Raw genomic sequence first — 21,843 nt, forward strand, 5'->3', positions numbered from 1 at the left:
AGTGCAATGATTGACAGACAGTGGGAAAAAAATAAAGACCCTTCAGGAAAGGATGATTTAACCAAATCAAAAATCCAGCAACAGCAGTTAGACTCTTTTTATATTTTCGTTGTCATTTTTTGTGTTTTTGTTGTCATGTTGTTGTCTATTGGTATACATTTTTGATATTTTTTTGTATTTCTATAGTCATCTTGTGTATTTTTCTCTCATTTTGAGTGTTTTTGGAGTAATTTTGTGCATGCGCACAGGTCCGTACTGGGACCTGTACTGGGTGGGTCACAGACAGCTGGTCAAAAATAAATAAATACTTAATGTCATACATATTGGACTTTTGAAAGGCATGCTGCAAGAAAAATGCATGTTACACAGAAAAATATATAGATTTAAGTTTAAAAAAATTTAAAAACTACTTTTGGTGGGTTTTGCTCTTTTTGAACTGCAGTTATCGTACAATTTATTTGGAATTTGAAAATAAATGTTGCGCTTTTTTAGTTAATTTTTATTTTAGTATTGAAGTATTTGGTATTGAAGATTTTTTTTTTCTCAGTTTGCGTCAAGTTCTCATTATTTGACAGTAATATTAGTTGAGAATCACTGCATTCCAATGTATATCAAGACTATGCTGAGGTCAGTTTTTAAATATTTTTTCAATATCATTAATTACCCATTATTGGGGTTTAATACAGTAATGTTCCAAATAATTGTCTCTTAATTATTTTTCTGGGCATTGGGACCTCTTCTATTAACATCTACATTAATATGTATGCATCAGTCAGCAGCATGCGCAAGTGCACAAAGCACCTTTGTGTTCCATTAGGCACAGACAACAGACTTCCTGTTAAGAAGGGATTGAGAGCTCATTTGCTTTATTCTAGGCAAGAGTAAATGCCAAGACAACATGTGGCTTGGTCTGTTAATGAGTTAGTGTGCACGTGTGTGCGCATGCATGTGTGTATTTTTGTGTATATTTTGGGTAGTGACGCGGGAGAACATGTGGAGACGGAGTCCTGAGAGTGACAGGAAAACAACCTGTGAGCTGTCAGCTAGCTACACAAACAAAAACAGGTTGGATTTAGACAAGAGTTGACACGTTGTGCGGCAAGCAAACTCCTATGTTTTTTGGTTATCTCTCAATATGCATATTACCATCAAGCACGGTGGTGGTCACATCATAAAGTAGCCATGAAATAAAAATGTACTTAAAAACAAAATGCTTTGATACAAAAGACAACATTAAACCCACCTGTCTGTCATTGTTTGGGTTAAAAACTAAATGTTCTCTGTTTGCCAATTTACTTTCAGACACCATTTTATTTGTTGTATCTACCGCTGTAGGCTAGGATCAAATCAAAAGAGCTGAGAATCAGATGATCACTGATCTTGTGATGAAGAAGAAACGTTTGTCAAATCGCTAAACCTTATTACTACCTACATTTAAAAAATCACTGCTTAATTTGATTGAAATAATGCCATTTATTAGCAGTTTCTAATGGATCACAAGCTACTCCATCTACGCTGTCAGTAAGTTTTGAATTTTATATTTTGATAGAGCTTCGAGATGATCATTGTTGTAATTTGCACTATATTAATAAAGTTAAATGTAACTGAATTGAATTAAGTGAGGCCTGACGTCACATTGGCCATATCCTGACTTTTTTTAATTCTACTTTGTTTTTAATAGCTGATAACATAATATAAACTTTTGGAAGTTTAGTTTAGTCAAAATAGTAGACCAATATTGACGGTAAATGTAGCTTTTAAAAGATTTTATCGTTAAATGAAAGGGAGACAGTAACTAAGGCGCCTCAGTCATTTTTTGGAAATTTTGAGATTTTATCCACTATTTTAATGTATGCTGGTTTTTTGTTGTTGTTTTTATATATTGGCGGCCTAATTAAATGGACTACAAGTCTGGAATGAAGCCGTCCTGCATGCCTATCCATCCATCCATTTATCTATCTATCCATCTATCAATCTATCTATGAATCTACCATCTATCTATCGACCTATCTACACAATTTCAAATGTAGAAAAGTAACAAATAAAGAAAAGATTTAAAAAACATGAAAATAAAAGAGTTAAGCATATTATCTCAAAATGGCCAAAAAATAATTCAGGCACCTTTCATATGTGGGTGAGGATATGTGTATTAAGTAAGTTAATGTATAACCTGGACTCGACAGCCTGCAATGGTTTTTTTTGGTGGTTGAATCAGCTTTAATCAGCTAGCTCATATTCAAGCCATGAGTTCTTTAGAAGTATAACCCCCACTAGTTTTATCTATAAAGGCTTGTTCATTTCTCATGTGAAAGGAGAGGGTACGCAAGAGGGCTTGAATGCCAAAACCAGGCACACACACAACATTCCCAGCGTGTAATTGCACAAGGTTTTCCCTCTTTTCCATAATGTGGCTGAATGTGCAAACGCAGAATTTTAAAAGAGCTCAGAGCCATTTCATATTCAAAAGACAAATATTACAAGTCTGTAGTGATTTTAATAAAATAAATGCACAAAGGGCATGGATGATCCTAGGTTTAAAAAAAAAAAAGAAAAATCACTGCAGACCTTATTCCTTGATCACATTTGGTGGAAAACTGGCTATTTTAGAGTTCTTATGGCCTGCTTTAACCCTTTCGTTTAGTTGTAAAAAAGTTGGTTAAACAAAGACAAGATGGAGTTAAAACCCTGAAAATTAGCAAATTTACATAATCTAAAAGCAATTGTGTAATTACTCCTTGACTAGTTTGATATTTACACAACCAAACACAAAACGGAAACACTTTCGAGGTTCCAATTGCATCAGCCTTCTCATTAGATAGAAGTCATTGCTTTCACAAAAACAGAACGTAGCTAGAAAAAGCCCTTCAATTGTTTAGTACATTTTGAAAGGTGGCTGTTGCCTGCAGGCCTCCAGTGAGTGCAAACCACAAACCAATGTATTGTCAGCTTTAATTAATCCTGTGTTTCCGCTCGCCGTCTTGAAAAAATTGCATATGGGGATAGTGTTTCTCAAGAAGTATTACAGCATAAGACAAGCAAAAACTTAATCACTGCTAAAATAACTCTAAACTTTAATTTTCTTTTACCTTTTGCCCTTGTAGTAGTGGAAACACTGAGATAATGCAGCGTTCACACCGAATACGTCTTCTGTGGCACCGGACGCATCTGCCGTACGAAACGTACCGCAGGGTCCGCAGGATCAAAAAATGCCCCCATTCGCTTCATCTGAAGCCAAGCCCCGCCCATCAGTGACACATCCAACTCGGTGAGTTTAACTGCCTGCTGAAGTGAGGAGCTGCGCTCCTTTTTCTTTTCTCACAAGCATAAACCACCAGTGAAAAAAGCCGGTGTGATTAGCGGCTAACGCTATCCTAGCTCAGTGCAGACTTTCAAAGATGAAAACTACAGAGCAACACACACAGCCTCTACTCCATGGTTGAATGGGTGAACAGACCGGTGTCCATGTTGACGGCCTGACGTCATCGTCAACAAAGACTCTGATTGGCTTTTGTCATGCGAAACAGTTGCAGGAGTTCGATATTTCCAACTGTTGCGGGTGTGCGGAAATGCGTAAAATCGGGAGTGCGCTCGCATGGCCAACACACTTGATACGGATCGCACCGCCCTGCCCGCACTGGAAAGATTTTGCATCTGGGACGCATCTATTCATTGACTTTGTATGTAATCTTGATGTACGGACATTTCGTGACGCATCCGGTGTGAACGCAGCGTAAGACTTAATGGAAAAGATTGCAACCCTGAAGCAGATGAAAAAGGTGTGGAAAACACTATTTGAATACAACATAATTGCTGCTGCTGATTCTTTGTTTTTTAACTCGAACTTTTCAAAAACATTAACCAACATTAAACAATCAAACTTACAAGACTCTGCTGCTATTGTCTAAGGCGGTGTATTTGAACCAGTGTGCCATTGGAATTCTTCAATTTTCACTGAATTGGGGAAAGAAAATTCAGCAAGCTAATGATTTACGATGCTGTGTGTCTGTTCCAGCAATATGTGTGTGCTTACAGTTATTTAAGTTTCCATATTAACCAGCGTGAGCAGTTTGTAGCACAATAATATGTTGGCAAGTCAAGTGTGAGAGTGATGGTGAAGCGGCATCTCAGTGAGAGGAAAGCCAGATTGAGATTGCAGTGCTTAGAATCTGTGCTGCTTAGTAAAGTTGCTAAATCCTCTACAGTATAAAGCTGTTGACAGTAGCACTCGCTCATTCACAGACACACACAGTGTGATATTACTGGGGACACGAGAAAAACCCAGAATGAGCGCCTAGAGAGTCGTGTTGATTTCGATGGCCAAACATTTTTTTCGGGTAGATAATGTAACTACATCGAAGTGTATTGACACTTTCCTTAACGGATAAAAATCAAACTAAAATGTTGGCATGGGAAAAAATTCAAACTTTGTGAAGAGCATTTCATACACCAGACAACTCAATGTGCTTTACATGATCAAAAAGTGCAACAGAAAACAATCAACAGCTTAAAAATCAAAAACAACATTAAAATCAGCAGCAAAAACATTTAAAATCATGAACAAACACATTACATCAAGGAAGGTATTAATCAAAACTACTTATTTTGTGTGGAAGGCTGGAAAAACCAGTGAGTGATCCAATAGCAAGTAAGCTAAATGTGTGGTGAGGAAGTAAGACGTGGCTTGTGTCTGCTGGTAACAAGCTGTCAGTCAGGCTAATTCTTGCGTGTGGAGTTGGATTGAGGAAGACATGGAAGAAGCAGGTAGTTGATGGAACAATGTCCTCTTAATTACTGCACATACACACACCTGTCGCATCGCACCGAGAAAGATCCAAAAAGGAAATGGAAACGCTGGACAAAATAGAAGAACAGATGTGTGGAAAATTTCCAATAACACCAAATTCCCTAATAGTGTTAATGGTCTTTGTTTCCAGTTGAAATGTTGAACAGTTAATTTTCCCAAATGTATCATGTGATTGAATTTAAATATTTCAGATTTGATCTAAATATTCAGGGAAAGTAGATGCTAAATTATGAATAGTTCACTTGTTGTATTGGGTTTGTTTTTTTGACCACTGGCTATTTTGATTTATACATTTCATTATTTAGTGTAATTTTTTTTTAAGGATGAACAGGCCTACTGATACGTTTACGTGTGTGTAGAAAAACTTGTTTTATTGGTCATATGTTGTTAAATGAAAGGAAAAAGTAAACAAAATCAAAGATGTTCAGATAACGAGGATCAAATCTCTATTTGTATTTACAAATTTTTGTATATTCCCATTGGTAAATGTTAATGTACCTATTATTTTTCTTAAATGCATAAACACTTTATATACTCCTTTATATTTTCGACAACTAACTCTGTGACAGGTTAAGTCGACTAAAATCTTGCCAAAAGTTGCCGAAACCTATTCCGAACCAGCCAGCCAATTTAGAATGATAAATCAGTCCATTCAGGACCCGAGATGCAGGTCTTGCAAACAAGCGATGGCAAACTGCAGTGTAAGTGGTCCAGTCTGTGATGAGCATTCCAATTCAGTTGTGCTCATCAGTTTATAAAATAACATGATTTTTCAAATTGTAAACAAAATAAAATGAAGGAATCGACAAAAGAATTCCTTCAGGATATTAGCTTTGTGTTTATCTGAACTTACTAAAGGGTTTCATCAAAAACGTGTGCTGATGTCACTACGCTCGCTGATTAATAGTGCAAACCCCACACAATTTGGCTCAGCTGGTCAGGAAATAGTTCCTCAAAAGTATTTGAGCATGCAAGAAGTTTTGCACCCTTTATTTAAGATCTTAGTAAATCTGCCAGTAACACTTTACTTGAAGTTTTATACATAAAGGCTGACATTACGCTGTCATTATTATGACATGACACCTCTCATTAGCATGAATAAGGTGCCATGAAGGCTGTCAATGGACACGTTTACATGGGAGTTTTAATTCCTCTTTAAAGCGGAATAAAAGTTAATTCCTCTTTAACCTGACCTTGTAAACACATAATTCCTAATGCTAATTTAATTCCGAATTAAAGTTAATTGGTTTATTTCGTTTTTAATTCCGAATTAGATAACTCCTCTTTCTTGTAAACACTTCACTTGCCTAATTCCGCTTTAAGTTAATTCGGATCAATTTTCTCTTGCGCAATCACACCCGGGTGACGACAAAATCCAAGATGGCGGCGGTCCGAACTCCAGCCTAGACTATTTAATAGACATGGATTTAATAAAAGAGTGGATGGACGGAGGCATAAACATGCAGACTTTCTCACTGACACACACAGACATATTAAACACACAAAGACCTCGGTAAACACGGTAAAAGGAACAGGCTTCACCGGACGGCAGGCACTAAGACCCGGAGGCCGAGTAAATGCGTCCCCGTACTGCATTCACAGGCTGTAATATCACCACTTTATTATTTTACCTGTTGTTTGAGCTACTATCTTCACCAGGGAGCAACTATTTATTCCTGGTGTTTGTTTTCCAAAGTTTTACTTTTTTTTTTTTAACCGGTGATTAGTTCCAATCGCCCTTCCGCTCCGCGGTCCAAACTGAAACCGTGTGTCATTGTCTAGCTGCTGCTTCAAAACTACAATCAAAATAAAGGTGAAAACAGTTCTCATGTGTGGTGTTCTGTGTTACAGCAACAATAAAAGGTTTGTTGTGTGTGTTTCCTGATAGACAATACGTCACGTTCTCCCCTGTCCAATCAGAGCCTTCCCAACTCCCAGACCTACAGCGGAACTATCTAAAGCCGAATAAACCTGTTTTCCATCTAAACCTCGTTCGGGAATTACCATTTCCATGTAAAGACGAAGCAGAAAACTTTAATTCCGAATGATTTCATTCAGAATAAATAATTCATAAAAACATCATGTAACCGTGGCCAATAAGTGTTGTTTGTTACCCTAACCCCACTAAATTCCTCCAACTAACCCAAAAAATGCCAACATAGCTCCAAAGGTGTCATTATTTAAAGAAAGGTGTCATTATTTAACAAACAACACTTAATGTCTTCAAGAAACCTTGTTTATGCTAATGACAGATAATGACAGCATAATGTCAACCTTACGCATAAAACTTCAAGTAAAGTGTCACCAATCTGCCCTTAAGTACCTGATAACAGAGCACAACATATACTTGATAAAGTTCCTTTGTGTATGGGTCAAACAGTCGTGGCATGTTGGTAAATGTCTCAAACAGAAACAGTAAAAAATAATCAGAAACAAGGGGAAGAATGCAGCCAGGGACTAACGTTGATGTTTATACCTGATGATATTTACCAGTGTTGCAGCTTTTAAAAAAGCTGGCAAACATTTACCTTCTGGCAGCTGCTCACTGTCATCTCCTAATCCACTGGCAGGGACTTTTGAACCTCACAGTTAATGACCTCTGAGGTAATGGAAAGAGATGTGGCCTGATGGGCTCGTTTAATGCTTCCTAATGCACTTTTTACACATCCTCTGATCAATGTGCAGAAATATGAAGCGATACACACAGTATCACTGTCAGCGCTGCCAGCTGGGTGTAAAAAAACAAGCACTGTGAAATTCTGCTATGTCTGTTGGTGTCCTACTTCTGAGCGGTGACACAAATGTTTACAGCGCCCCCTGTGCTTCAAGTGCATATTACCTGAAAGTCTCTCTCCTCCAGGATCTCTTTCCTCCATCTCACAAGGAAGGCAGCGCACACGTACAGGTGGAAATGAGAGAAGCCTTCGGGTTCAGCCTGGTAAGATAGAAAGACACAAAAAGGGTTCAAATAAAAGATGAAAGCCAGGCTTCTGAGAGCAGCTCCCAAATCTCTTCAGTTTAGGAGACATTTAGAATCATTTCTGCGTGACGCATTTACCCATTCACACACACAAGATGATGAAGAAGAAACAGAATTCAAAACACTGTTACCCACATGCTGCAGATATACATTTTCAGGGTGATAAAGACAAAGAAAGATACAAAATCCCATTTTCGGTTTGTGCTTACTTTATGACTCTGCAGTAAGAGGAGGTTTAAATGAAAGACAGTGAAAGGGGAAAAAAGGTTCTTGCTCTATTCATTTTCTCTCCTGCACACCATCAAAAAAATTATAATTACAAAGTCCTTTGAGAGCAAAAGGACTTTTGTGCACCGTGGTATTGTACAAAGGTATCATCGAAAGATCGTAGTCTTTATTAAATGCAATCTGACGTAGGCATTACTGCTTGAACAAAAATTTCATATCCTGATTGGTTGGAGGGGAAGGATCAAACTAAAAACAAAACAGCTTAACTAAATAACTTCCTATGGATGATTCACAGTCAAAGCTGCAGAATAAAAATGTGAAAGCAGCAAATGGTAAAGCCGAGAAAATTGCTTCGGATGTTTACAGAGAGTTGCAGTATGAAAACAGGACAGCGGCCTTGCACTTAAACAAATCATAAGGTTATGAAGACTTTTTCCTGTTGTGTGAGATTATGTTAATTTAAAAAACACAAGTCTGCATAGTGTTTGCACATATTTGCATGTATGAAGGAAAAAAACATTGCTTTAGTTGAAGGAGAAAGGGGCCTTTGACACTATGTTAAGTCACTATTACAAGCTTGACCAAAGTTGTCTTCTGAGCTCCTCAAAAATTACCTGAATTCATGTGGCATTGAAAGGCCATGGCAATCCTGGTGGTGTCATACTGTATAAATAAGACTTCAACAAAGCATCTGAAATTCCAATCAAAAATTTACTTTGTTCTTTATTAGTTTAAGGACTTGAAAACTGAACAGTCAGATTTTAAGATAGACCAAGAATGTCACGCTGTCATAATTTATATATTCTGTAATCTCCAAGTGGAGCATCAAGACAGAGCTCAATCATTTAAACCCTTTTGTGAATTTGGATGACTTTTGGCCTGCATGCAATATTCAAAAAAATAAATACATTTGTGAATCACATTATTGGGTCATTGGTGGCAGCTTCTGACAACACACATTGAATATAGGAAGACGTGGTGTTGTACTGAAGACCACATGCATTATCAGAGACCAAGACTTGCCAGAGACCAGAATGCACCAAGACCAAGAAAAGACCAAGACCATAAAAATCTATTCCAAAAACCATGACAAGGTTGAACGTTAAAGAACATTCTCTGTTTCATTTAAGTTTTCTATAAAATACATTTGACAGACAAAAACAAGGTGTCTGCAACTCATTCGAATCTCATATCCTGCAAAAATAAAATAAAATAATAAAAACGTCCCTGTCTGTATTTAAAAGCCATACACTAATAAATCCAGAATTGTTTTAAATATCTGACAATATGAAGTATATTCATCATGTGAATGAGATATTTATGACCAGAAACAAGATGGGCTGATAGATGGGTTTTTGCAGGTTTCTGACACATAAAGCACTGGAAAAGACTTCCAAGGTCAGATTACTTTACGATCACATTAATGAAGTTGAAGAACAGCAGATCAGTGCTGTTCCTGACAAAAAATCCAGTCTGGCCAGTTCGAGAACGACAGTTTGAGATCAAGACATGACCAAGAGCTTCAAAATGTGGCCTCAAGATGAAGACTGGTCTGGAGTACTATAACACTGGGGCGATGTTGTGTAGAAGGGAAAAGCAGAAAGTGATGGCAGCAGTGAGAGACAGCAGACAGCGAGGCAGTCTATATGAAAGCAGGGGGTGTAATCTTATCTCCTCTGGACAGACAGTTTTAATAATGCTGTGTAGCAAAAACATATTGCTGTTTCTGTTGTAGACAGTGATCTGAAATGTTGTTTTCCATGTTTTAGTATACTTGTCGGAAGCCTTTAAAAAAAAAAAAAAAAACACAGGTTCTGTAGATGACTGGCAGCACGGGGAAAGGGAATGAGACTTCAACAGTTATTTTCAATCCAAAACTCAAATCATTCATTAAGTAAGTGTTTGAAATTCACTGATGTGAGGCTACAGTACAGGGCAGAACCTGACTGGCTCATGATGTGGTTTGGATTAAATGTGCACTGGTTTGACAGGCAGGTGTGAGGAATGAAAACTCAGTAATCATAGTTACAGAAACACTCCAGAAGATGTTACAGGACATTTGTTAATACAACTATGTCTCTCACAGACTACAATCTATTGTATTTGCTCTGTGAAGAGGCCGGGGGTACATATACACAGTTTATTTCTAATTTACTGCATTACCAAGTGCAGTTATTTACATTTTTTTTGAAAGAATTACACTCAACTGTAAGTGCTACTTTTTAAAGCACTCAGCCCGTTTATGTGCTGGGAAACAGTAAGCAATAACTCTGTGGGAAATAACACAAATGGTCTTTCTACTGTGATAATTGACGCTCCCTTCAGGAAGGCAAGACCACTGGGATTAATAGCAGAGATAAAGACTGCTGTAACAAACCATTAAAGAAAAAAAGACATTGTTTATCTTTTATACCTCTTGTTGTCTGCTACAGTTTGAGTGTTATCCTATTTTGCATCCCACTGATTTGTAACATTTCCTCATAAAGTGTCTGTGTGCAATAGATTAATGGAAAGATTGAGGTAAGTGTGGTGATCAAACAACAGAGAGAGGTGGTTAAGTGAGAAAAAAAGGAGGTTATCGTCCCCAAAAACAACTTCTCTCCTCGAGTCAATGGTTCCCAAACTTTTTCTTATGTGCCCCCCTTCAAGAATAAAAAATTGCTCTATCCACCTTTTTCTTATAGCTGCTAATGTGTTATGGGTACAACTGTCTGTGCGATAAATTAATGTAGTGGCCTTTTCCCCATTTTTTGAAAAATATATTACCTACAGTAATGTTAACTGTATAACACAAGGTTTATTGGTGATGTTTTTACTATTTAAAAGATGACTATTATGTTAAGTACCATTGACCATTACAGTTCTAACAATATATGACCTTTAAATGTGAATATTGAATAACACTGATTGTTTTATGTATTTAATTAATACATCCCTGTGATGCAGTTCATTAATTACAAAGCTAGAATAAGATTAAGGGACGGATTCCCTAAAGGTTTAGGGGTATTAAAACGTGTGCAAACGTCACTCCATGCTCTAATAAGGCCATACATAACCTGCATGGCTGCTGCACGGCTGCTGCACGTCGCAATGCGCCCTCAAACCATTTAGCGCGTTTCCCTCTAATGAATATGTATAGTAGGCGGAGCACACATGGGGAGCAAAAATATGGGACATGTAAATGAATTAATACAGTGGGCGCAATGTAATTAATCAAATTTGGAGCAGTTTGCGGTGATTGTTTTAGCACAGGAAAATAGTACAACTGACAAGCAGGTGCAAACACACACGCAGAGATCCTCTGCAGTAAATGTTTACACAAAACACAGCAGAGATGAAGAAAGGCTTCATTTAACCTTTCTAGAATAAGAAAATAATTTAAATCAAACAATAGTCAATATTAACAGCCACTGAATGAGAAAATACAGTGAAAGTAAAGTGTGTGTGAGGGAGAGAACAGCTGGATGCCTGAAGCCCGTGTGGGGTCCGGTATGTGCGTGTCCGCTGCGGTGCAGAAAGAGGATGCTGTGCGCGGACCTCCATGGATGTCGCTAAGGACGCACAGCTCCAGTGAGCTTTCTCTCCATGTTTTGACCATCAAACTCTCGTGTCGCATTGATGTCAGGCCAGAATTTACAAATTTACAGAACCTGACGGAGCAGCCACATTAAATTAGGGGAAAAAAATATAATTAGGTTGTAAAATAAAACATGTTTTAACAATAACATATTTTTTTGTTTATTTAGTTTTCTACAATATTAAATGTTTGTGCAGCAGACAGAGAAGTCCATCTGCCTCCAATGTGGTGGACAATGGAAGGAGAGCTTTATTCTTTTTTACTCTTTTTAAAGTTATAAGTGCTGACTTCTGTTGGGGCTCAATTCAGGGGTCGCATTGCGTCCATACTCTAAACTGATTGAACAAGCATTGAATATGTAATATGAACAATCACACACATGATATTTAATTTTTTGAAAAAAATCAGAATTGTGCATTAAGACCTGCAGTGTGAATGTAGTGTAAAGGTTTTGACTGAATTTTTTTTCTTGTTGGCAAATTGTCCTGTTAATAACATCCAGCTCAGCAGAAAGTTGTTGAACATTACTTTGGAGCAAATATTATCTTCAACGCTGCAGGACAGACAAACATGTCAACATGATTGTCAGGAGAAAACTCACCGAAGCAGACAAACACCTCAGTCCGACAGTACATATCTCTTAACTGTGACAGACCCGGGTGTAAATAGATGTTTTTATACTGTGGAGTATGTACAGTGTCAACAGTTCTCACCATCTACTCCTCCATTCGACACACCAGCCTCTCTTTCAGCTTCAGCTCATTGCTCTCTCATTATTAGGATTTGCAAAATAAAGTTTGTCAAGTGAGTCAAGGTGACTCTGTCCAACTTGTCTCCTCCTCCATTGTTATGCCTGCTCCTCCTCATGTCAGAGCAGCCATACAGGCTGAGACACACAGTGCTCTGGACTGACAAACACTGCTGATCAAAGAGCAGACAACGTGGAAAAGGGTGAAAAGGCACGGTGTGGGAGGAAGCAGTGATGAGGATACAGTTAGAGGCTTTGCTTAGGAGAATGGGAGGTGTAAAGGTGGTGAGAGGTATGTTAAAGACCAAAGAGATGAGAAGGTTCAGGGTTAACGAAGGAGAACAAGGGAAAGTGGAGAGCCGTGTGGGCGGGAGGAGGCGTATTGCAGTGTCACCGCGTCTTTAAAATGCTGCGTTTGCTGTCTGACAAGTCTCATCCCTCCAAAACAAAAATGGCCTGACGTGGGACCAACTCAATATTCTGACGAGCCAACTGTTGACAAGGTGAAAGGGGCATGGTGGCGTTGGAGATGAAAGATAATAGATGCACAGATTTGAAGATGTGTAAATATTTCCAGCGATAAAAAATAGTAGGTTTTAAATTTATGAAAAAAGAAAAAACATGATTTAGTTCTGCCATAAAGAGATACTGAACCAAAATGACAAAGCTCGACTGAAAAACAAACATGAATTTGTGACAATGTTTTATAAAGCAGCTTTAGGCCCATCATCTAAAGCAGGGGTTCTCCAACTCTGGTCCTGGAACCTTAGCTTGGGAGTCCGTAAAATAATAATAATAATAAAAAAAATATTATTAATGTTGTATGACAAAAGTGTGTGACTAAATATGGAGACCGATACACCAATAAAAGAAACATACTCTACATTAGGTTGACCATATTTTGACTTCCAAAAAAGAGGACATTTGGGACGACCTCGGCATACTCAAAATACGTTTTCTTGAATCTACCCTGTAACGGCAAAATACAATAAAGTACATAAATAAGTTGTTATTGTGCATAAGGTTTAAAATAATAAATAAATAATTTCTTTCTTCATAACAAAGATTTGAACATCTAGAATCAGTAGTGACTCAAGTTAATCACGTTTATTATGCATTATAACAGTGGCTTCCAACCTTTTTTGGATCGTGACTCCATTATTATATCATAGCTTTTAACCGTGTTTGTTGAACTGTGTTATAAATACAGAGTAGCCAGGATTAGTGCACAATGTGACGAGTCGTACCAGCTCAGATATTTACATACTGTAATATATTTATTAATGTATTTTATTTTTTGTCTTTATCATGTTTTTTCTCATTCTTCTTTTCTTTAAACTGCACTTCTGTTTAAAATAGATTCATATTTGTGAAAGTTAAAGTACAGAATACAATTTTTTAAAACTGTATTTTGTGTTTTAATTTGAAAAATAATATAACTTTTTAACATAAAAAATATATTTTTAATCATCAATTAATAATATCAATTACTAGACATTTCAGGTGACCCCATGTAAATTCCAGAAGACCCCACATGTGGTCATGACCCCAAGGTTGAAAAACACTGCATTATAACAATCGGTCCTTGAAAATGTAATATATGCCTTCTTAAAATCTCTCAATCATTGAAACACTGAGAAACATTTCCTTCTAGAAATAAAAAAAGGAACAGGTACTCTAGATTCATTTTCACTACAAATATCTTAAATATTTAAGTTGGAAAGCTCTAAGAAAAAATAATTCCTATAGCATTTAGGGCGACAAATGGCAGTAAATTGTGTTTAATTAACGTGAATATTATGAGCAGATTGAGTCGACGGTTAACTTTAAGTATAGAGGCTAATTAAATATAATGATAGTAAACTGTCACACATATTTATTCTTACAGCCAATATAGAGACATCAGTAAAAAAAATAATAAATGCTCATGGAAAACATAAAAACAACTCAGAAAAAAAATGATGGGCTTCATTAACGCTCTCAATGTGCTGTTGGCTATAGTAACCATTAGAATAAGCATTCTACAACCGCTCCACTACAGGTAAGTTATATAGAGGCTGTCCCAATACATTTGGTACCTTTGGTAATATAGTGGATATATGGGCAGTGTTGATTAGTTTGTTCAGACTGTGCTTTTATTCCAAATCTATAAACTCATTTGCCGATCCATGTTGCAGGAAATTACCACAATTTTCCACCAGCAATCCATAAATGTAATCACATCGTGCCCAGTGGTTTTAAATGTAGTCGCTTACAATGCGTAGCAGCTCTTTGCTTGGTAAACCTGAGCATCCGTATGGAAAAAAAGACTGCATTTCAAAGCTTGAAAATGTCACGTATTCCTCTAACAGCCATGCTAATGCTGCCACACAGCGCTACTCGCTAATTTCATGCTCCACACGACAGGGATAATTTGGTCTCAGTCCGTCTGTCCGTCGTCGTGTCTTTCTGTAAGAGAAGTGCAGTCTCCGTGGGTGTAACGCTCTGAATCATTTCTCTTTGTGGCTTTCTCTCTGAAATTCTCTCTTACGCCTTTATAGATCAAAAGAACAAAAGAATCAAAAAGGGAAATTAAGCAAACAAGCCAAAAAGCATGTAGAAAAGTCAAAAAAAAAACCCTAAAGAGGAGGGTGAGAGTAAAAGCACTGATTTGTGTTGGATGGGGCTGCAGAACAGATGGCCACACAGCAGGGAAACGACCACAACGGAGACATTACAAGACTCAGGTTAAAATCTCCCTGGGAAGACACACATGTACACACACACACTGTGGCAAAGGGCAAGGTCTTCTTATTTATTATGAGCCTCAGTGCATGACCTAAACATTATTTTCATCCTTGCATAGCAAATGCGTCTGTTTCCAATGCAAAAACTCAATAAAAAAATAGTAACGTCATGATAGCAGTCTTAAGACAAAGAAAAGAAACCCTGGTTTATGCATGAATTGTGGAAGATGTGGAGCAGCGAAATACACGAGGAAAAGTAACAGGTCATAAGTGTGACAAGGCAAAGAATTGTGAATCAGTAAAGGTAGAGGATGGCAAGCAAATACGCCAAGTGTGATATGGGAATGCTAAGATAAGAAACTCAAATCTATAATGAGCGCAGAAAAATAGACAAGTAAAGGAAGAAAAGCTGTATAGTCAACAAAGAAAAACATAAATCTAAATGACACTGTAAAACATCAAACATTTAAAGGATGGATTACCAGCATAACGTGTGTTGCTTTCAAGTTGCAACAAAACAACAAGACCGTTTAATCATTTATAATTTTTTTTTTAATTCTGAGTTTGGTGTATTTGGAATGTTTCCGGGGAGCTTTCTCCCATCATTTCTTCTTGTTAATATCCTTCCTTTAGCGACTATAAACAAGTCCTAATTTCTCTGTTTATATACAGTACAATTGCTGCCAATTCTGTCCAAAGGCCCACTTCAACAAACTGAATGTGTACAACTAACTGGGGATCTCTACCCGTCCAAAGGTTGAAGAGTTACATCCTATCCAAAAAGAAGATCTGCCCAATAATATGATGATAGCTCAGAAGAGATTAACAGGTTTTTGGGGGGGTTTTTTAACCTCCGCCAAGAAGGTCATGTTTTCACCAACGCTTATTTGTTCGTCTGTTAGCCGAATTAGGTCAATAGTATCTAGCAGGTTTTGGGAAAGTTCTAACCAAAGCTAGACCTAATGCCATGGATGATTCCATTACATTTTGAAGAGGATCCGGATCAATATCCTGATTCTGGATAAGTTTGAAAAATCTCTCTCTCTCGTCATTGGCAACATTTAAAAAATTCATATCTCGGTTTGTAATTGACCAATCATGAAATTTGACTCCGTTGTTGGTTCCTCAATAACCCCATCGAGTTTCATCCAGATTGGATTTGGATTGCAGATCCTCATCTGTTGTAAATATCGACATACTAAACGTCCCAAAATTGTGCCAAAAATGCTTAGTAGGGATTTATTAGGTCCAAACGTTTTACTGAGAAGTATGGGATGAAACAGTATGCTCAAATCTCCCCATGTCTCATGAGATCGCACAAGATTTCACATATCTGTCTGTTCATCTCTTCTACACACATGCTGCACATTTAACCATTAGTTTAATGGGGGAAAATATGATGAAAATGTCTCCACTCCCCTCAGCATTGGAGGCTAATACGCATTTAAACATACAATATCAGTAATGTATGACCTACATCTTTTAGTTTTAAAACAAACTATTTATAAATAGGTCAAGAGTTTGTCCAGCTTCTAAATTTAAAGTAAAATATTAATATTTAATGGAGTGGCAAACTCATGTCTTGATTAAGCACCACTTTGTGTTAGCATGGACCTCGTGGCCCTGCACATATCAGGTAATCGACTCACAATGACAATAAAATTTGTAAAGAGCTTGAACTCAAGCCGCTGTGTGATGATAGCATATCTAGAGTTGGAGCCATTGTTCTGACAAGGTATTATGGTGTTCCTTTTTTTGAAATGGGCAGCTTCTGATCTTGTAAATCCATTTTCAAATGAAACTCTCACTGCTCGCTCACTGCAAATGTTCACTGAGCTGTAAGGTTGAAAAAAAAGGAAAAACACCAGCTTGTTACAATGGACACTGTGGAGACATCACACAAAGCTTATATAAAAGAAGGAGCCTGCTCCTCCATCTCCAACACAAGGCTGTATTTAATTATGTTTGTTAAGCTCAGTTACTTTATTAAGGCGGATCAGAGAACTCCATCGACACCCAGCTCTGGTCTCACAAATGTCCTGATCCGTGTCCAAGCATATGCATCAAATCTTTTCTGTCACCCTTTCCCTTTATTTACTCAGTCTTTCCTTTTCCTTGTTAATGAGATAAAACTTAAACGAGCGTGAACTGAGAGCTGGAAGACCTGAACAAAACTCATCTTAGAAGACATCAATTATCATGGAGAATTATTGGAATTTTTTTTATGGGTTTTTCCAAAGTTTATTAACCCTTGAAGGAAATCCATTGACAACACAGATGATTTAACTTATTCAAGTGGTTCTTTGCTTTATGAATACCATTAAGGTAAATGTTGTCTTTAAACTCACCGTCTAAATGAATAAGTGCAATAGTGCATGTTCTGAAATCGGTTTAACTGACCAGGAAGTGTAAGGGTCACTTAATAAAGCAAAGTAACACAAAAGATAGTGTGTTTAGGCAACTTTTCGTATGGTGCAAACATGTGCTTCCTGATCGTGCATTGCTTCAATCCCGGTATTTTAGCCTGCTTTTTAGGTTCATTTACTGTATCGCTTTGTATCATGAGTAAAGTGCTACATGATCCTTTATAGAACAAGTCAGAATCGGCAATGTATGTGTTAATTTTTGTCAATAAAACTATTAATAACAATATTTTAGAAAAAGAAAGCTTTTCTTTCCTCCAGTAATATAGACAGACTGCTGTGCCTCAGCAGCTGAATGTAAAAGAGCAATAGTTTGTCTGAATAGATTAAAAAACTTATTCTTAAATTCACTCAAAATGAGACTGAAATATACACAAATTTTAAGTTAGATTATTTGTTTATCTTGATGGACTTTTGTGGTTAGTTAATTTAATTTTTTTCTTTTAATATGTAATATTTTTTTGGTCATAACATACTGGTCTTTAACAAAGCCAAAACCTTTAAAGTCTGCATGGTTCACACTACATTTTTCCGAGTAAAATTAAAACAGAATTAGCTACACATTTCACTTCATTATTACTGTTTCCGAATAAACATAGATTTCAGTGCTATTATCTGATGATTCAGTGTGCCGTTTACAAAATAAAAGAGTGTGATTAATCATGTTTAATTATGGTCAGATTTGCAATTAATTAGTTATCTTTTTTGTAATCGATTTAAACAACTCTGTACCTAAAGTGTAATAAACAATAAAAAAAAAACATATCCCTGGCTGTAATTTGGCACCTACGAGATGTCATTTGTCTGTTTATTAACATGCTGTTTTCAAGTCTGTCAGGTTTCATAGAAATGTGGCTAAAACTAATTACGGTTTCTTGATCAAAGTTCTTATTTGAAACTGTATTTTTCTTTTGAACTGTAAGCAGCTTCAATCAACTTGAAACATAAACTTCTGCTCATTCTGCTCATTCTGCACTGAGACTTCAGAGCCAAGGAAGCGTCTTAATTGAGAATTTGACATCTAAATGTTAAAATTTGGTGCAAAGCTGACATAAATGGCAGAAATCAAGTGAGATTGGAAAAAATGCCAACATATGAAAACATTCAAGCAGATCTAAAAGATTAACAGTGGATACAATGCAATGAACGCAGTAAATTTAATGCAAATAAAAATCTAATATAATGAAATCATTAAGACAATAAAACAATAATACATAATAAGAAATTAATATATAATATATAAAAAATAAATACCCAAGACCTCTCAGAAAGCGCAAACGTTTGCCAAGCAAAGCTTGTAATTTCTATCCCCATTAATAAAAATAGAGATGCTCCAAATCTATTAGACACCGCCATTTTTTATTCGAAGAACAGCAATTGAACGCACAATCCAGATCTGATCCAGATGAAACTTAGTGGGGTAATTGAGGAACCAACTCGACATAACTGAGTCAATTTTATGAAAATCTGTCAATTATGAACCGTGATATGAATTGATGAGAGAGGAATTTTTACATTTTTCTAACTGATCCAGAATCAGTATATTGATCAGGATCCCCTCCAAAATGTAATGGAATCTTCCATGATGTGAGGTCTATCTTTGGTTAAAATTTGGACAAAGATAATTTAGAACTTTTGACATAATCCTGCTGAAAGCCAAATAAATAAAAGCTGGTGAAAATATTACCGCCTTGGCAGGGGTAAAAATTAAAAAGAAAAAACAAAATAAATAAATAAATATTGATTAAACAAATACATTCAGTACATGAAAATACATTTCAATCTGAAAGAATAAATTTGTGTCGTTGATTGAATATGGAAAATACCAATATATCCACACAAATTCTGCTGTCAAATGGTGTTTACAGCAAAGGGTCTGTTCTGTAGTAGTACTATTAGTTAAATCTGACAGAAATACACTGTATCTCCATTATCCTAAACGCAACAGCTTACTCATCAATGTGTTGTAATATTACTATTTATCAATATTCTGAATGATGTTTCTTTCATATGGTTTGATGAAATATAAAACAGAAGAAAATTTCAAAACATTTTGTCGTATCAGTACAACTGTTGCAAAATGTACAAAATAATTACAAAAAAATGGGCATAAACAGGGCCTTCAAATGAATCCACAGGGTCTCAAAACATTGTATGAAATAAGGCAGACAACAAACTGTATCACAGTCACAACAGTGAGGCAAAGAAATGATGTCAAAGACAGGTGATTGCAAAGACGCCAAAAACAAATCTATTTTGACAAGCGCAGAAGATGCTGAGAGGACACAGCGGGTGAAACCGCGAGGCAGAAACACCATTGATAACATGACAGCAGAAAAGAGGCAAAAACCTGTTTGTGCAAACACCTGGCACAGCTGGATGCGGCACCTATGAAGAGCTTCACTGTAATCCTTCATTTTTGCTTCTTCTCTAATCAATCTGGTGTGATCACACACAGTCAACCTCGGCATTAACTGGTAAATCGGGTATTCAAATCATATACTGCACTATTAACATGCAAACCACTGAATCAATACCGAGCATTAACTAGGATTGACAAAGTAGTCTATGAGGCTCTGTGTGAATGTCAATGGGTCTCAGATAGAAAAGGTTTAAATAGAACTGGAAAACATGAGACCACCTCAGCAAGCTGTCTCCTAGACAAAGATTTCAAAGCTAACATGAGTTTTAAAGGGGACATATCATGTTAAATCCACTTTTTTAGCCCTTAAATGCATTTTGTTGTATATTTAGTGTTTAGAAATACAGAAAAGTTCAAATAAGTCTCTTCAGGTGCGCCGTAGATATCTTTATATTCTGTTTTGGTCATATTTTCAATCTGTTTTGATTTTTCGATTCTCTATTACGTTTTTTGAACAATAACGTCACAGTATTTGCAGTGGAACTGCCAAATTAGGACATCGACTCCAGGCCAAACACTTCGAGCAATCCGCCATTTTTATTTCTCAATTTTATTTTGTAGTCCAAGCTCAAGGATGCCGAAGTTACGGGCCTGGAAGTCTCTCTCATCGATTTTCTAAAAGTGCTCGAATCAGGGCAAACAAAGTATCAGCACAAAGGTTCAGTAGAGTCCGAATTGCACTGGAGGCCCTAACCAGTCAGTGTTTCCCTCTATCAAGGGTAACCTCGGTCAGTGGGAGTCAGCGTCTACAGACACGCCTACTCATGCCTGTTTTTAAGAGCGGTCATGAAAGTGACTTTTCAGAGGGCAAAAACTCAGAAAAAATAAAAATAAACCTAAAATATTATGTTAGGGTTCTTAGAACAATTGAAGATGGGTGATTGATTTCATAATACTGGACCGTTAAGTCCAGGTTGCAAATAATTGTTGTAATGACCACATTGTAAAAGCTTGAGTCAGGAGATATTAACCAATTTTGGAGTTTCGTAGACAACAGTGAGCATCTACAGGCAGCAATCAAGTATGGTTCTATCCAAGTCAGGGTCTGCCTTTCTGCCTTATATACTCTATATCTTATTCATATGTGGAAGTGAAAAGCAGTGCACAAAAATGTTGAAATTGCAATTTTCCCACCCAACATCTGTGGTTCACTCAAGATCAACCTGGTCTGTAATTAAGCAAAAATGTACTTGAAATCCCTGCATTATACTTTTTGTGAAATGTCCAAATGTTCAAAGGCTTCTCTGAAAGTACATGCCATTCAGGGCCTCTTTTCTTGTATACTCAAGGTTCTAAATAATTATTGTAGTACTCTTCTTCTTCTTTCTTGGTTATTGGCATGTTGAAACCAACTTGAATAGGTGCATATTGCCAGCTTGTGTACAAGTTTTATTTCATTACTTTAAAGCTCTTCTGGCGCATTCTGGTACTTGCTTTTAATGTGTCTTTATGTAGTCATGTTATGGCTTTTTGCTGAGTGTGTGGGGAAAAAAGGGTGGGTGGTAAAGGTTGCAATCAATAACATGAAAGAATTAAAACTGTTTTAGAGGAAACAACAAAAACCAAATACTGTGGCGCAAAAAATCTTTTGCACTGTGCATAAATGCACCGCTGTACAATAACAGTAAACACAAAAAAAGACGTGAGATCATAGACACCATTAGCTGGTAAATTCTCTCAGGGCAACATAAACACATATTAACAGACAACAGAAGGCCAGTAGTTACACAGTATTGTTGTGTACTTCAGTACCTGGTAGGTGTCCCACAGTCTGATAGTGCAGCGTAGTGGGAGCTCCCTCATCAACAGATTGTTCATCCAGCGAAAGGCAAACTGCAGATACTCCACCTCATAGTGGTGCATGTGGCGATGCACGGACTCTGTCAAAAATAAAGAAAACTTCAAGGTTTGAAATGATCAATTCAAGCAAATGGG

The 21,843-nt window shown here is 36.9% G+C and overlaps 1 protein-coding gene across 3 annotated transcripts in view; it reads right to left on the reverse strand.

Annotated features, from left to right (window-relative positions):
- Window positions 1–21,843, reverse strand: part of tbc1d22a (TBC1 domain family, member 22a) — a 182,166-nt gene that overhangs the window by 22,373 nt on the left and 137,950 nt on the right. For all 3 annotated transcript variants that reach the window (XM_028449744.1, XM_028449742.1, XM_028449743.1), the window contains 2 exons: window positions 21,661–21,788; window positions 7,644–7,739 (listed from right to left, as the gene is read on the reverse strand). In XM_028449744.1, coding sequence (XP_028305545.1) covers window positions 7,644–7,739; window positions 21,661–21,788 — 224 coding nt within the window. The remainder of the gene's footprint in view (window positions 1–7,643; window positions 7,740–21,660; window positions 21,789–21,843) is intronic.

Source organism: Gouania willdenowi, chromosome 6 (genome assembly GCF_900634775.1).
Source record: "Gouania willdenowi chromosome 6, fGouWil2.1, whole genome shotgun sequence".
Lineage (NCBI taxonomy): Eukaryota > Metazoa > Chordata > Actinopteri > Blenniiformes > Gobiesocidae > Gouania > Gouania willdenowi.